The sequence below is a fragment of the Euphorbia lathyris genome, chromosome 6 (genome assembly GCF_963576675.1).
Source record: "Euphorbia lathyris chromosome 6, ddEupLath1.1, whole genome shotgun sequence".
Classification (NCBI taxonomy): domain Eukaryota; kingdom Viridiplantae; phylum Streptophyta; class Magnoliopsida; order Malpighiales; family Euphorbiaceae; genus Euphorbia; species Euphorbia lathyris.
The window spans coordinates 82652662-82668540 of NC_088915.1; the positions used below are offsets into that span (position 1 = coordinate 82652662).

Sequence of the window (15879 nt, forward strand, 5' to 3'; positions counted from 1 at the left end):
TTCTCAATAGATGTAACCCCTACTTTTGTCCTAATTATTTGATTACTCACCCGATCCTTCCTCGTATGACCACACATCCATCTCAACATACACACCGACATCTTATGAACAGTATTTCATTGCCCAACACTCTATACCATACAACAATACAGGTCTAATTGCCGTGCGGTAGAATTTTCCCTTCAATCCATTGAGGGTAAGATTAATCAAAAGAATTCAGCTGCTAAGGGAGGAACAAATTCAGACACTGATTTTCAAAGATAACGGGTGCACAAGTATAACTTCTGCAGTGATCAAAAGACTGATGGTCTCATATACAAACATCAGAAACAAGAAAGCAAAGCCACATATTATGTAGAAATGCCACTCGTTCATCCAACAAATTAATGAAAAAGCAAGCAATTAATGGAGCTACCGATACATTCACAATGGAGGAAAGACAACTAGAATAAATTCAGAGACCAATTGTCCAAGAGAACAGGTGTATGTAACAAAAGATAATCAGTTAGTTCTCTCTTGACAGTTAAAATAAAAACCAGCGGAATTCTTCATGTGATATTGCAAAAGCTTAAATAAATCCCTTTTCTTTTCTAAATCCTTTTTCTTTCCCTTCCCCAAGCAAGTATGTACCTTTACAACATAGTCAAACCCTGCTCCATACATATGACACGCACACGCTGCTTTATAAGTTAGGAGCTGCAAATCTCCTGTTACAATTTGCATCGCTTTTTAAATCACGATTTAAACAAAATCATCACAAATTAAAAGCAGCAGTTGCAATAGATAATATTTGCAAAATGGAAGCTCGATCACTAAACTAAGACATACTTGGAAGTTCAAACACCAAAAGCAAGGTTTAGGGGTTAAATGCATCATTTGTCAACTCAACTTACATAGTTGTCTCAAAATGGTCACTCAAATTCAATTTGTCTCAATTAGTTCACTTAGCCGATTTTAGTGGTTTAAACTAGAGGTGGCAATTTTCGTGTTCATGCCGTGTCAAATTCCGGGTTAGTGTCAAAAACCTAAACACGAACACGAAAACATTTTCGTGTCAAAAGCTCAAACCCAAACACGACCTGCTCTTGACACGAGCAACACGAGTTTTCGCTTAAATACCCAAATATGTTAACTCGACACAGTCCGACCTGCTGACACGACACGACATGACCTAGTAATAAAACCTAGCATATTTGAAGAATCTAAACCAAAGATGAATAAATCCTTAATAAATTAGCTTTTATATTTAAGTGAAACCTTAAATAAAATAAGGATCATTTTTGTAATTTCAACTTTTCGTGTCATTTTCGTGTTTCTCGGGTTGACCCGAACGCAACCCGAAATTTTTAAAAATGACACATTACCTACTAAGCTCAATACTAACACTAAATATCCGTGTCGTGTTTGTGTCGTGTGTCGCTTTGCCACCTCTAGTTAAAACGCATCAAAATAATGACATGGGTGACACGTCAACATGAATTAACTCAGATCTCTGACCGAAACCAAATGTGACAGCCACGTGTCGGATATTTTTATGAAAACCACTAAATTTTATTTATTTTTTTTCCATAAAAATATCGACACGTGATAGTCAGAAATCTAAGTTGTCTCATACTAACTTGTCACCTATATCATCATTCTGATGTTTATGAAATCGCAAGAGTGACCCAATTGAGACAAAACTCAAAGTTGAGTGATTTTATTGAGACAAATTGAAGTTGACTGACTATTTTGAGACAACCATGTAAGTTCAGTGACCAATTATGCATTTAACCCCGAGGTTTAGACAAAAAAAAAAAAAAATCATGGAAGACAAAATAGTAAGAAAACAAAAGCCAACATACCTGAAGCCATTTCGGAAGCAAGCTGATTCTTGCCGAAGTGACGTGTCAACCACCATCGACAACGGAACCTCCAAGCCTTCTCAGTTTTCCCATGGATAAACAATTTGGGGATATTGTAACCAACGGAGTGATCTTTCTTTTTTCCAACTTCATTTCCATTCGAGCACATTGAGATACAATCTTGTTCCTGCATAGATACTTTCAAAAAGCACAAGGCAAAATCTCTCCATACAGTGTATTCCGCAAAGACAGCATCCAAATGCAAAGCTATCATTTCTAAAAGAGACTCGGGACCATAATTGCCTGCAAAAATTTCATAAAAAGATTTTCTTCATAGCTGCATATTAAAAGGGGAGAGACTACAACAATCTTTATCAATACACCACAATAATGATGCATAGAAAAACAACTGTTGGCATTACCAAATTTCTTTGTAAAGAAAATGCTGAAAAAAGATAGTAATGTCAAAACAGCAAGATTGTAAAAAACGCTAGGTGCTAGTCGGGCGGACAGTGCCCCCGGTGATTAATCGGGAATCAATCGAGGATTAATCGGATTTGTATTTTTTTATAAATAAATTGTTATATAAATATAAGTACAATATGAATTATACTATGTAAAAATAAGGGTAAATAATTTATTAGTCTCTTCATTTTTACCTAACACACTGTTTATTCCTCCTATTTTGAAAAACACATCATAAGGTCCCTACTTTTTTTCAATATTAACTCTTTGGTCCTTCTGTCTATTTCTTTTTAGATTTTTAACCGAATATATGTTAGCTTTCAAGACAGCCATAGTACAATACAAAATGAACACGTTACTCTGTTATTTTCTGTCTGTCTGTTTATGCCAAATATAACAGTTAAAAATGTAAAAAAAATAGATAAAAGGACCAAAGAGTTAATATTGACAAAAGATGGGACCTTATAATGTATTTTTCAAGATAGGAGGACTAAACAGTATGTTAGGTAAAAATGTGGGGACTAATAAATTATTTACCCTAATAATATAACAGATTTAAGATAGAAAAACATATATATTCTAATATTTGTTACATTAATGTCCTTAAACAATATAAAATGTGCCAACAAAATAACATTAATATCCTTAGAAATACGATTTCATAGTTTTACGTCCTTCCTTTTAGTTTTAGGTTATTTAATATTTTATTTAAATTTGAAAACAACTGACATAAAATTTAAGGGTCGATTTTTTTTAAAAGGGGCACCTAGATTCGCCTGGGGCGAATTTTAGAACAGTGCAAAAAAGGATAAATAGTGTAGATATTGGAAACAACCCACCATTTTGATGCATGCTGATAAGCTTTGACAATGACATGAAGCAAGTAGGATCACGCTTTAAGGTGTCCTCATAACTAGTTGAGAGTAAAATATCATTATTAGGATCAACATGCTCCAAAAGGCGGCCTCTCAATCTGCAAAAATGTCCTTGGTCAGAGCTCTAACTAAAGAAACAACCAGAGCGAACAAACTACAGGTTCAACAACAGTGGCATTTGTAGCACAGTTAGACAACAATCATAGTTATTAAAGGCGCAAGGGGGTCCTGAAGCCTTGGTGCAAGGCGCAACTTAAGGCACGCGCTCGACCGACTCGAGGCGCACAAAAAAAATCATAAATTCATAATATTAGTCACAAATAGTCAAATACAAACAATAAAACCATAAAATGCATGAGTTAAGTTTCTAGTTAACTCTAGAAAACAACTAATCTTTAACTTCCTAGTCTTCCTTCCTAATCATCATCAGAACCATAATCATCATCATCATCACTTCCATCATCATATGCTTCTTGAATAAGGTTCTCAATCTCATCATCATTGTCACCTTCCTCATCAATGTACTCATCATCTACAAAGTCGGGTTCATCATCTATAAGAGGCATTTTACCTGATAGATGGAAGCACCATTGATGGAGGGAGGAGAGCAAAATGTCTGCTGCGATATGTGGAGTAAAAATTGTCTATCTTTGACTGTCTCTGCTTTTCTTTTGAACTTAAAAAACCCTAAAATACCCTAACCTAAAATACCCTCAAACCCCTAAATTACCCTAAGATAGCCGAGGCATGCCAAGGCGCGCGCCTGACTGACCACGCCCGCCTTTGGGCTCCAGAGGCGCTAAGGCTGGAGCCTTAGCGGAGGTGCGCCTTTAATAACTATGACAACAATGCTTTGCCTTTTTATCAAATTTGATATAACCTGCTCCTTTCCCTAACATATGACCTGACTAAGTAAAATAATGTGCAAAAACGCTGTTAAAATTTTAACAGCAACCATGAGAGTAAATGAGCCAATGAAATCTACAGCTTCCAAAGGAGAATATCAATATAGCAATTTAGTTCCATTTGAAATTTGATTATATCATTTCATGCGAACTTGGATAATAATAAGTTTTAGTGCAAAACCAATTAATGCGGGATAACCAAAAATTTCACTGAGGAATCCAACAAGAGGAAACCTACATTCATAGTTTAAAAAGGCGATCGCCTCACCCTCTCAGGCGAGAGGCGGTCTGAGGGGAGAGGCGATTGCCTCTTGTAGGTGAGGCGTTAAGTCAGCCTTTTCTTTTTAAAAAAAAACCCTAATTTATTTTAAAACCAGAAAGACAACAGAACAGTCCGATAAAATTAAAGAGACAGACACAGACACCCCCCAAAAACTCCAACAGCTCTCTCTTCTTCTCCTCCACCACCGAGTTTCTGCTTCCCACAGCTTCCTCGTAGAATTTTATCTGACTTGTGATTGTAACTTAAGCAGACAAATTAGGTTATAAGGTTTCTATACAATCAAGTAAACCTTTTTGGACAACTTTATTGGAGGAGAAACTGGGGTTATAAAATAAAGATGGGTTAAGATAACGTGCAGCTGCATAAAGAGGACTATGGAACTCCTCTTGCCAAACATGATCAATAATCTTCAAGTACGCTAGGTAGATGCTTGATATTATGCTATTTTGATTTAAGAATTAGCACTTTATTATTAGACTTTAAGTTATTTTGGTTTACAAGTTTAGAAATTAAACTATTCTTAAGTACTACTAGTTTTTATTGAGTTAATTTTATTTTATTTGATTTTCTAATTTTTTGTCGCTTCACGTGGGAGAGGCCGTTGCCTCGCCTCAAGGCGATATTTTGCCCTTGTCGCCTTGACTCGCCTTTCGCTTTTTAAAACTATGCCTACATTCATAGCAAATGGTGAAAAATGTCTACAACTGCGCGGTTGTGAACTGACAGAAAAAGTCCAACAGAAATGATCTGGATTAGATCATACTACTTCATCGATTTCCATATTTCTATACTAGCAAGTCATTAAAATGATCGAAACTGAAATCAAAAATTGGGTAAGACCACACAGACACTCAAATTCTACTAATGATAGAAACTGAAATCAAAATAGAAGCAAGAACACCGACATCAAATTCTACTAATGAAGAAACCAATACCATCTTCTCTGTTAATAAATGATAGAGAATATAAATGCAAAACCTCACAACAGGTAAGTAATGAACAAGAACACACCACACAGACACTCACAGATTACCAAATACTGATATTCATTGATATGGATAGGTCGATACAAGTAGAATAAAGAAATACAACAACAACAACAACGAAGCCTTAGTCCCGAAATGATTCGGGGTCGGCTAACATGAACCATCATATGAAACCGTGCAATCAATCTCTCCCTCCACTCTGTCCTATCCACTACCATATTCTCCTCAATCCCTAATAAACTCATATCACTCTCGATCACCCTCCTCCAAGTTTGCTTAGGTCTACCCCTACCCCTCACCACTACATCCCTTTGCCACTCTTCAGTCCTCCTAACCGGCGCATCAAGCGCTCTTCGTCTTACATGGCCAAACCACCTTAGTCGGTTTTCCCTCATTTTGTTCTCAATAGATGTAACCCCTACTTTTATCCTAATTATTTCATTACTCACCCTATCCTTTCTCGTATGACCACACATTCATCTCAACATACGTGTCTCCGCCACCGACATCTTATGAATGTGACAGTGTTTCACTGCCCAACACTCCGTACCATAAAACAGTGCTGGTCTGATTGCCGTGCGGTAGAATAAAGAAATAAGGAAAGATAAATGAATTGAGCAACCCCAATCCCCTTCTCTACCAGAATGATAGAGCCTCTGCACTTAGGCAGCCAATCAGCAATAACACTATCTCCAATACCCAAAAAGATCCCCTAACACACATTCTTATACCTCCTGTTTCCTTTACAGCTCATCATTCTCAAAACAACTAACTCCTGTTAGTAATTACCAATTGGCCCTCATTACCATTGCCTCTCCTTGTGTAGACTCTCCATACTTTGGGCCTCCATTGATTAGGATCCAAAACTCCTGTTAGCCCGACCTCTATCAATAAACATCACATCTTTGTTGCCAACTTACAGACGTATAGTTCCAAATGTCTATTTCCAACAGTAAGGCTACATGGCTTGGACTTTCCTTGCTAATTATATGTACTTGGATCTGATAAGTTTGTTTTCTGGTCCTAAATTTTCTCCTTCAATTAGATGAAAAGTCCGACAATTATTTAGAGTTTCGGAAGTCCAATATGTCCAATCTTCCGTTTCGTTGATTTTGCCCGGATCCTCCTTTTCTTCCGAAAAAAGGGAAGAAGAAGGATCTTCTTCTATGGATCCCTCTTGTTCATCCAAATGATATATCAGGTAAAGTCATATGACAAAATGAAAATATACGGTGTTAAAGAAAATTAACATGAGTTCTAAAAACTCCAACTATAGAAAAAGAGAGACACGAGGTGATGAGATGTCTTGTTAGAGGAATACTTTACTAAGACCGGTTATGTGGATTTGTTATACTTATTCTCTGTTTGTAAAGCATTTTGTGTTCTTTGGTTGAATAGTTTATATTCGGGAAACATTATTTCCACCAGTGCAATGACAGCTTGTGCACGCTCTAGAAAGTAGGGTGCAGTGAAGCCACTGCTAGTACTCCATTCTTACGAAAATCAATCCTTTTACCACTTCAAAGATCAGGAGGAGGATTTTAGTAGAGCTGGAACATCAATTTGGACTTTCTTTTTAGTGAATTAATTAGTCTATGAGAAACTCGGGATAATGTTTCTACCCAGGAATATTCACATGGACCTTAATGACCAAGTGAATTTGGTCATTCACCACGGGCTTGTTAAATCTAAGCCGCAGGATGCTTCGAATCTCCACCTTAGAATTCTAATAAGCCTAGATCTAACGGTGAATGACCAAATATAATTAATTTTATATATATTACATATAAAAATATATAAAAAAACTTGATAAATCACAAATTACTTATAAACCATAAAAACACATTCATAATAAGTTAACTCATTAATTCATCAAAAACAACATCTAATACTTCAAATAAAATTAAAAATCAAACCAAAGTATTTTAGGTTTTTTTGTCAAATTTTGTAACTGCACCATATGTTTTAAAAAAATTAAAAAAAAACCTGAACTTTTACATTTTTTCACTATTAGCCGTGTCCTGCCATGTCACTGCGGAGTCCCCGTCGTGTCACCGCCGAGTCACTGCCGAGTCCCGCCGAGTCCCTGAGTCCGGCGAGTCCGACACCGGCACAGCGACCCCGGAGAAGAGTCCGTGCTTCATAGCTTAAAATAAGGTTCCCTAATCTAATCTAATTTTACCTTATCTTCCCATACAGGGAAACCTAATCAAATACTCATGCAATAGAGAGAGAGAGAGAATAGTAGAAGTGCCTACGATGCACAGTTGGTCCTCAAGGCCTTTACTAATGGTTGGGTGACAATCATTTATTACATGTAGCATTCCCCTGCCTTTTTTTCATTTGTTGTTTTGGCAGTAAAAAAATTCAAGCACTTGGATCCACATCATTACAATCAGAAAGCCTTTCAATTTCATGTATTTTTTGGCAAGCAAAGAAGGAAAAATACCTTGTGGAAAGTGCTGCATTTGAAATTTCAGAGAACTTCTCAAGTTCCTGCAGTGCCTCTTTGTATCGATATCGAATCAATAATAACTGGAATAAATAAAAACTGTTAAGAGTCGGAGATCCAAATTCTAATTGAAGATAACGAACTTCACCTACTTTACAAAAATGATGCATCTCATAACATAAATAATAACAGAAACTAATACGAGTAAATACAAGAATAAGCATTAAAATAAACAGGAATATTCACATGGACCTTAATGATCAAGTGAATTTGCTCATTCACCGTTAGATCTAGACTTACTAAATCTAAGCCGCGTGATGCTTTGAATCTCCACCTTAGGATTCTAATAAGCCTAGATCTAATGGTGAATGATCAAATAGTGTATGGTCATTAAGGTCCATGTGATCAAAACCGAAAAATAAAAATGGTCCCTTCAAATTTTGAGGAATTTTCACATGCACCTTAATGAGCAAGTGAATTTGCTCATTCACCATTAGATATAGGCTTATTAAATCTAAGCCTCAGGATGCTTTGAATCTTCACCTTAGGATTCTAATAAGCCTAGATCTAACGCTGAATGAGCAAATTCTACTTGCTCATTAAGGTGCATGTGATCAAGACTGGTGTATCATATGTATGTTGACTCTACCTGTATCAAAGGAAGCAAAGCTGCCAATGATAGGGGCGTCGAGCAAACAGCAGCTCGTAGGTACCCCACTGCATGCTCATATTCATCATCGTGAATCTCTCTTCCCAACTCGCATTCTCCGCTTCGTAAGGGTAGCAACCATGAATCCAAGTTCTCTAAGGCAAAAGAATGTTAGGTATGAAATCACTTGCGTGAGAAATACGGGTCACTTTTGTCAAAAACATCTATGTGTTTTTGCTCACAAAATTGTTTAAATCAATAACTGGAATGGTGTACTAAATTAAATACAGCACAAACATAACACTTAATGTTCCAGAAACAAATACTAAAAGTTATTATATATAATAAATACATTAAAACAAATATTTAAAATAGAAATAAAGCATCCTGAGGCCTTTATATGTCACTCTACTCATTAGAAAGAGATAAATAACCACGTCGGATCAATATCATATATGGCCACATCAAGTGACTATTTATTTTTCTAAATGAGGGAAGTGGCATGTAAAACTTACCAAATCAGATGAGTAATGTAATATTAACCCTGTTTTAGTTCACATTTAACAAGACAATTGATTGGGGGCTTAATGTGTTCGATTACAAAGGTAAAGGGGCTTAATGTGTCGAATTGAAAGTTCAAGGTCACATATGTAAAACTTCCGAAGTTGAGGGGTCTCCAAATGCTATATTCCTTCAATTTAATATGAAGACCATAAATTGTTTCATCCACAACTTATGTTTATTGAAGAAGTCCCGCTCACGTTTCAATTTTTGAATTAACAAGCCAAATTCAAGCAATGGGGATAGGGATGTAAATGGGACGGGGCATCGCCGTTGGTGACCTGTCCCGACAGGGACGGAGAATCCCCGATAAAAAAATCTCCATGGAATGGGGATGGAGATAGTTTTGTCCCCCGTGGTAGGGATGAGGCGGGGATGGGGAAAGGTATCCCTGTCCCCACCCCGTTAATCCCGATGGGGGATCCCCAACTATTTCCCATAATAATTGATTTTTTTTTATGATTTAAGTGCATTTTAATTAGGTGATTGGTTGTTTTCAATTTTTAGTTTTGTATGGTTTGGAAAATTTGAGAATGATTGTTGATGCCTGGTATTATTAGCTAATGATTCTTAAAAGTTGTAGACATTACTATTTTTTTAAACATAAACGGTGATTCCCCGCAGGGAATGAGGAATGGGAAATGGGGAAAAAGGTTTCGGAACATCTGTAAACGGGGAATAAAGATCCCCGTGGGGACGGGGATGAGGGCAAATTTGTCCCCGTTTAACTTGCCGGGGACGGGGATAGGAAATGCATTCCCCGCCCCGCCCCGCTCCGTTTACATCCCTAAATGGGGCACTCAACTTGGTTATGCTTGCCTAAAAAGTAAGTCGTGCCAGAGCCTAAAGCCAACCACCATGCAGTGACTCCTGTGGTTTTTTATTCTTCTTCTTTCACTGATAGCAAGCAAATTCAAGTGAGTCCATGTGCACTGATGTGTATTATTCCATTGAATACTTCAGAGATAAACCTGTGTTAGACATGATTCACAGGATAACAGGCAAACTGGAACCCTTCAATCCTTCATATATTTTCGCTTTTATAGTTTCATGTGCTTAAACTGACCCACATGGCCATATCATGAATTTGCTGACTGCAGTTTCATGCTAGGTATACTATACTTATAAATATGTGGGATTAAAGCCTTGTTTGGCCCTCATGGTATCCAAAATTTTGTCATTTGTCCCTTGTGGTATTATTTGGTAACATTTTCCCCACGAGCTATTCTCATAGATAACATTTAACTCATTTTGAATAGAAAATTATTGATTCGTTAAATTTTTCACATGACGCAATTTTTAACACGTGACATGTACACGAGGCAATTGTTTAAAAAAAAAATCATATAGACTTAATATGTGAATAAATAAGGTATTAATTTTTTTTTCTTACTTATCCACGTATTAGACCAGCATTGTTATATGGTACGGAGTGTTGGGCAGTGAAACACTGCCACATCCATAAGATGTCGGTGGCGGAGATGCGTATGTTGAGATGGATGTGTGGTCATACGAGAAAGGATCGGGTGAGTAACGAAATAATTAGGACAAAAGTAGGGGTCACATCTATTGAGAATAAAATGAGAGAAAACCGACTAAGGTGGTTTGGCCATGTGAGACGTAGAGCGCTTGATGCGCCGGTTAGGAGAACCGAAGAGTGGCAAAGGGATGTAGTGGTGAGGGGTAGGGGAAGACCTAAGCAAACTTGGAGGAGGGTGATCGAGAGTGATATGAGTTTACTGGGAATTGAGGAAAATATGGTAGTGGATAGGACGGAGTGGAGGGAGCGAATTTGTGTTGCTGACACGATTTGATTTCACGGTTTTATATGATGGTTCATGTTAGCCGACCCCGAATCATTTCGGGACTAAGGCTTTGTTGTTGTTGTTGTACTTATCCACGTATTAAGTTTATTTGGAAAAAATAATTAAAAACCAATTGTCATGTGTACATGTCAAATATTGTGTCATATGTCGATAATTAACAAATCAGTTAACTTTTCATCCAAAATGGGTTATATGTAACAAAAGCTAATTGATTGTTGCATAATGAATTACTGTTCTCCAAATATAACAGTTGATGATCATGCATAATCAAAGTAAAATTAACAATCTTCCTCCAACAGAATGAAGAGGATTTTTTTTTCAAGTGCATGAACTATACAAGTATAATGAGAGATTAATTAAATTAAGAACTTACTATGGGCAAACAAATTTCGGGTAGAATACGAACGGCCACCATTGTTATCAGCGGAAGCTTCATTTTCAGCTGAATTCACATAGAAACCTTGTGGGAGATCTCTCTGCTGGTTAACATCAACTTCCATAGATACCACTTTCTTTTTAACATCATCAGATACCTCGGCAGGCATATCTTTTCCATTCATGACAGATGCCTCTGAATCATACTGAAACGAAGATTCAGAATCATTAAAGTGTGCATTATGACCCGAACCCCCTTCATAACCGACTTGTGTAGTTGATGCGTCTAACTGAGAAGAAACAGCTGACATATCTGAATTTGTGGAGCTACGGTGGTCAGAATCCTGATATTGCATGTCTTCCGGGATACTGGAATAAAACAGCTGATAGAATATCAAGCCCATGATCACATTGAATAATGGATAATAATTGCAGTCATTTTCTCGCACCAGACTGCAAAAAACAAACATAGAATAATCACTTAGATCACATTAGTCATTTCTCTTTAAAGAGCACATTATGGTGCGGTTGACCCTTCGATTTTTAAAACATAAGAAAAATACTTTTCAAATACACTCACAAAACAAGAATATAGTCACTGCTACTCACCAACTATTCAATTAATTTTTATGCCCATATCCCTAAATAGAGTACATTTGAATCCATACATACAGATAAAAGTATACACGTATCTATATACTGAATGGAATATGCAGTGTTTTAATATCATTGGCATGAAACTCAGAAAAGAAGTATAATCCTCCCAGATCACATGTGCGATGCAAAGTATGCATGTAGATAAAGTTTTGTTTAAGGAGGGAAATCTTGTACAATGTTTCCAAAAGCAAGCAAATCTTAGGCATGAAAAACTTAAATTTTTACCTCCTAGCATTCTGGCGTTCGCCTTCTATTCTCCCTTGCAAAAATTGGTACAGGATGGACTCCAAACGAACAGCAATTCTGTCCTGCTCAACCACCAAGGTGATTGATCAACACACAGTGACAGTCAATCAAATTGTCATTATAAGAAGCAAGCATAGTTATTAAAGGCGCATGGCGCACTAAGGCGCAAGGGGTCCTGGAGCCTTGGCACATGGCACACGGCGATGGCGCGCGCCATAGCGAGACAAGGCGCACTTACAAAAATAAAAATTATAAAACTATAAAACTAACATAAAAATGCAATGAATACTAAATCATGAAAATATCTTAAGCATAAATAAATTTAAAATGCAAAATAAACCCCATATTAGCAAACTTTAAAGTTGAATACTAATTCCTAAGTTCTACTCCTAATCAAAACTCTCCAAATCCATCACTCCTCATCATCACTATCACACTCCTCATCTAAAGCATCATCATCAAACTGATCCTCTTCATCCTCATCAACAAACTCAATTTCTTCTTCCTCCTCATCTCGAACAACTACATGGGCTTTTCCTCGATCCTTGGAAGATGATATTTTAGCCTTTTTTCCTACTCTTCTAGTGTTATATGCAATCTCTTCAACTCCAGCAGCCTTACCAACTAAACCCCATGTTAGAGTATCATTTTCAAACACGAATTCATCTTCAACTCTTCAAATGACTCTGCCTCTTCATCTTCTAATTAGTTTAAAACGTATAATCTCTCTCCTCTTTAATACTTTTTGTTAATAGAACATGTGCTTCATCCCAGATATATAAAAAAACTGCCCATAACTGCCTCTAACTGCCAAGGCGCGCCTTGGTGCGCCTTTGGCAATTGCTTTTGGTGCACCAGGCGCGCGCCATGGCGATTGAGCCTCGCCATGGGGCTGCCATGGCGCTAAGGCCTGCGCCTGGTGCGCCATGCGTCATAGGCGCGCCTTTAATAACTATGGAAGCAAGTCGTGATGATGGCAGGGACTACATCATAAAGAGGGAAAAGAAATCTCTCAATGATGGCACAAATTATCATGATTTTAGATATAATACCTCTTGCATAGATACATCCCTCTTTTCTTTATATGATACATTGATTCCTATCCTTGTCATCCAAGTATCGTAAAGTTTATCAATTGATGTCAATTCCACATCATTGCATTCTATATGCTTGAGCAACTCCATAGAAACCTAAAAGAAATAGTAATTGTACATTCATCAGACAAGTTAATGATATCAATATAAAGGTAAGGGTATGCATAAAAAGAAAAGAATGTTTTAGATCTTAAGATATAAAAGGAATCAACCTTTTTTTTCTTTTATACAAAATTTGCATTGTCCATCAAACGCAAAATAGGACACACATGGAGCTAAACAAGTTTCACTTCTCAATTTCATATCTATTAGCATTATACTATGAGATTAGTACCTAACACAACAAATTGGGAAACAAAAGCACTAACACTAGCCAATCGATTCAATCGAAAGATGACAAATGTAGTATAGGAAGGACCTTTTGTGGGTTAAGTGATACTCATACATGTCACCCTGAGGACTTCCTTAATTAGCTAAGCAGCATAGTTTAAAGAGCGAGGATAGAGGGAAACAGATTTTGATAGAAAGGCACGAAGGGAAAAGACAAACTTAGTGTTGTCTACAGCTTGCTCTAGCCCACTTCACAGCCCTCTATGATCGATCGCTTAGCTATTCTGTTACGAGGTAAGGATAACAAACAAACTAATAATAATAAAAAGGCCTCATGCGTTTAATGTGGAAACCTAGAAAATAGCCATTCTATTCTTTCCTATTTTGACAAACATCTGAGCACAGGAAGCACCAGAAACTTTTTATTTCATTGCATTAACCTGTATCATAAGATCAAAACTTTTTTATGTTTCCAAAAATGGATTAAGAATAGAGCTCAATAACATAATTTTCATGATAGGATTTTGACACCAATATCTTACCGAATACTTAAATCGATTCATTCTAGAACCCTTATCCTTGCATGTCCCTTTTAACAATATGCTAAGTACACCACTTGCTTCCACCCTGTTATGTTGCCTCATCAACTTCTTCAAAAGGTGGCATAATCTAACACGATTTTTGGGCCGCATTTTATCTGAGCCTAATTGAAGAAGGTAAGAAGGCCGTGACACAGATGAAATAATTCTTTTGTAAGCTTTTTCTTGTTGTGTGATATGGCATTCATCGGGCGAAATCCTTGTGCGTTTCTTTGATTTGTTAGTGCAGCCTCTCAATCCTGCCTTTTGATTCTCCAAGACATTACCATCACTCCCTTCCAAATTTATTGTGTGTTGCTCAGACATCTCTACGTTCTCAACTGTAAATACTAAAAACGATTAGTTAATCAATTCATTAGTAAAACTATAAAATTCATTAGTGAAACTAGAAAATTTAAGTCACAATATAACTCAGTCATTTTCACTAGTTAAATAAAATAAGGAACTCATATTTGCATCGATTTCTGATAAAATCATTGTCATAAATGCAAAAGGACTCAAAATTAATATAAACATCAGAAAGAAGAAATGACAAATGAACTTAAATCCAGCATGGAGATTGAAAATTTAGTCCAAAGTAAACCATCCCAAAAAAATAATATCCTACCGACCAGATTGAAGCAGAAACTCTGAGAAAGGGTAGGATTGTTCGTTCCAGTACCTGAAAATAAGGGTTGCCACGATTTGCGTATTCAAGATTTTGCTTCCTTTAATACGGGTTAGTGCCACTGGGGTTACTTTGTTTTGGCCAAACCGCAAACCCCAGAATGTCCATTTTATTCAAGATGGTTGCCAACAAACAGTGTGAAAGGCTTCATATTCCTTCAGTACTAACATATGCTCCATAATTTGGCTTCATATTCTTTGTTTCGGCGGAGACGCATACGCAAGAAGAAGCAGTCGGAGTGAGCAGACGCAAACGCCGGTGGAGTAAGCGGCGGTGTGTTTGTGTATTTCACCGAAGAAAGAAGAGAGAGAGAGCGCTGCTGAATCAATTGAAACGGTTTTCAACTTTTAGGTTATTTACTTTGTAAGTAAAGTTCAATATTGCCCCTGTATATTTTTTTTACATATAAAAGCTTTGTATATATTTTATCTCCCGGTTACTAATTTATTACGATACATTGGTATAAAAATAATGGTTAAAAATTAAAATTAATAATTTTATTGAAAGATCCTACGGAAATTTACACAGTAATATAATAGGAATTCCCACAGGACGGATATAGCAATCCTCACCTCATCCCTTTTAGGTTTCGGAAAAAAAATTATTTGTTCTCATCCCGTCGGTTTGGATACCCGCGGTTTTCGGATAATCTCCTCCCCATTACCATCCTTAATAGTTGGATTGAGTGGAATGGGCTCTAGTAGTTTAATTTCACTGTAGCAAAAAAAAATGGGGTAGAGAGAAGTCACTTAAACATGCAACAATCTCAAATAATCAGATTATTTATTAATATTATTTGATAAACGTAAATTGAATACATATTTTTTAAGATTAATTCCATTCACAGTTCTCGAAGTATTAGAAATGGAATGTCCATCGATACCATAAAACATCATTTCTGAATATCAGAATCATCCAACTTTGTATTTGGCGGCTTCTGTATTATCTTTAACCAAATTTTGACAATAATAATCATCAGAATGGATATGTAAATGACATATCAGGAAAAAAAATTCCATGCTAATTAACGATTAAAAAATTGGCATGCCACTAAACCCAACTCAA

The 15879-nt window shown here is 36.6% G+C and overlaps 1 protein-coding gene across 4 annotated transcripts; it reads right to left on the minus strand.

Moving 5' to 3' along the window:
• Positions 1-400: 400 nt before the first annotated feature.
• LOC136232877 (uncharacterized) lies at positions 401-15157 on the minus strand. 4 transcript variants are annotated; one of them, XM_066022335.1, is made up of 10 exons: positions 14809-15157; positions 14091-14467; positions 13177-13314; positions 12104-12186; positions 11220-11590; positions 8460-8614; positions 7808-7893; positions 3149-3282; positions 1845-2147; positions 401-725 (listed from the first exon to the last, which is right to left on the minus strand). In XM_066022335.1, exons 2-10 carry the CDS (start codon positions 14451-14453, stop codon positions 502-504), a joined length of 1857 nt encoding a protein of 618 aa, XP_065878407.1. In that variant the 5' UTR covers positions 14454-14467; positions 14809-15157; the 3' UTR covers positions 401-501. The 4 variants fall into 4 exon arrangements, with proteins under 4 accessions (XP_065878407.1, XP_065878404.1, XP_065878405.1 ...); XM_066022332.1 differs by having other exon boundaries at positions 11220-11674; XM_066022333.1 differs by having other exon boundaries at positions 11220-11674; positions 14091-14476.
• Between the last annotated feature and the right edge of the window lie 722 nt (positions 15158-15879).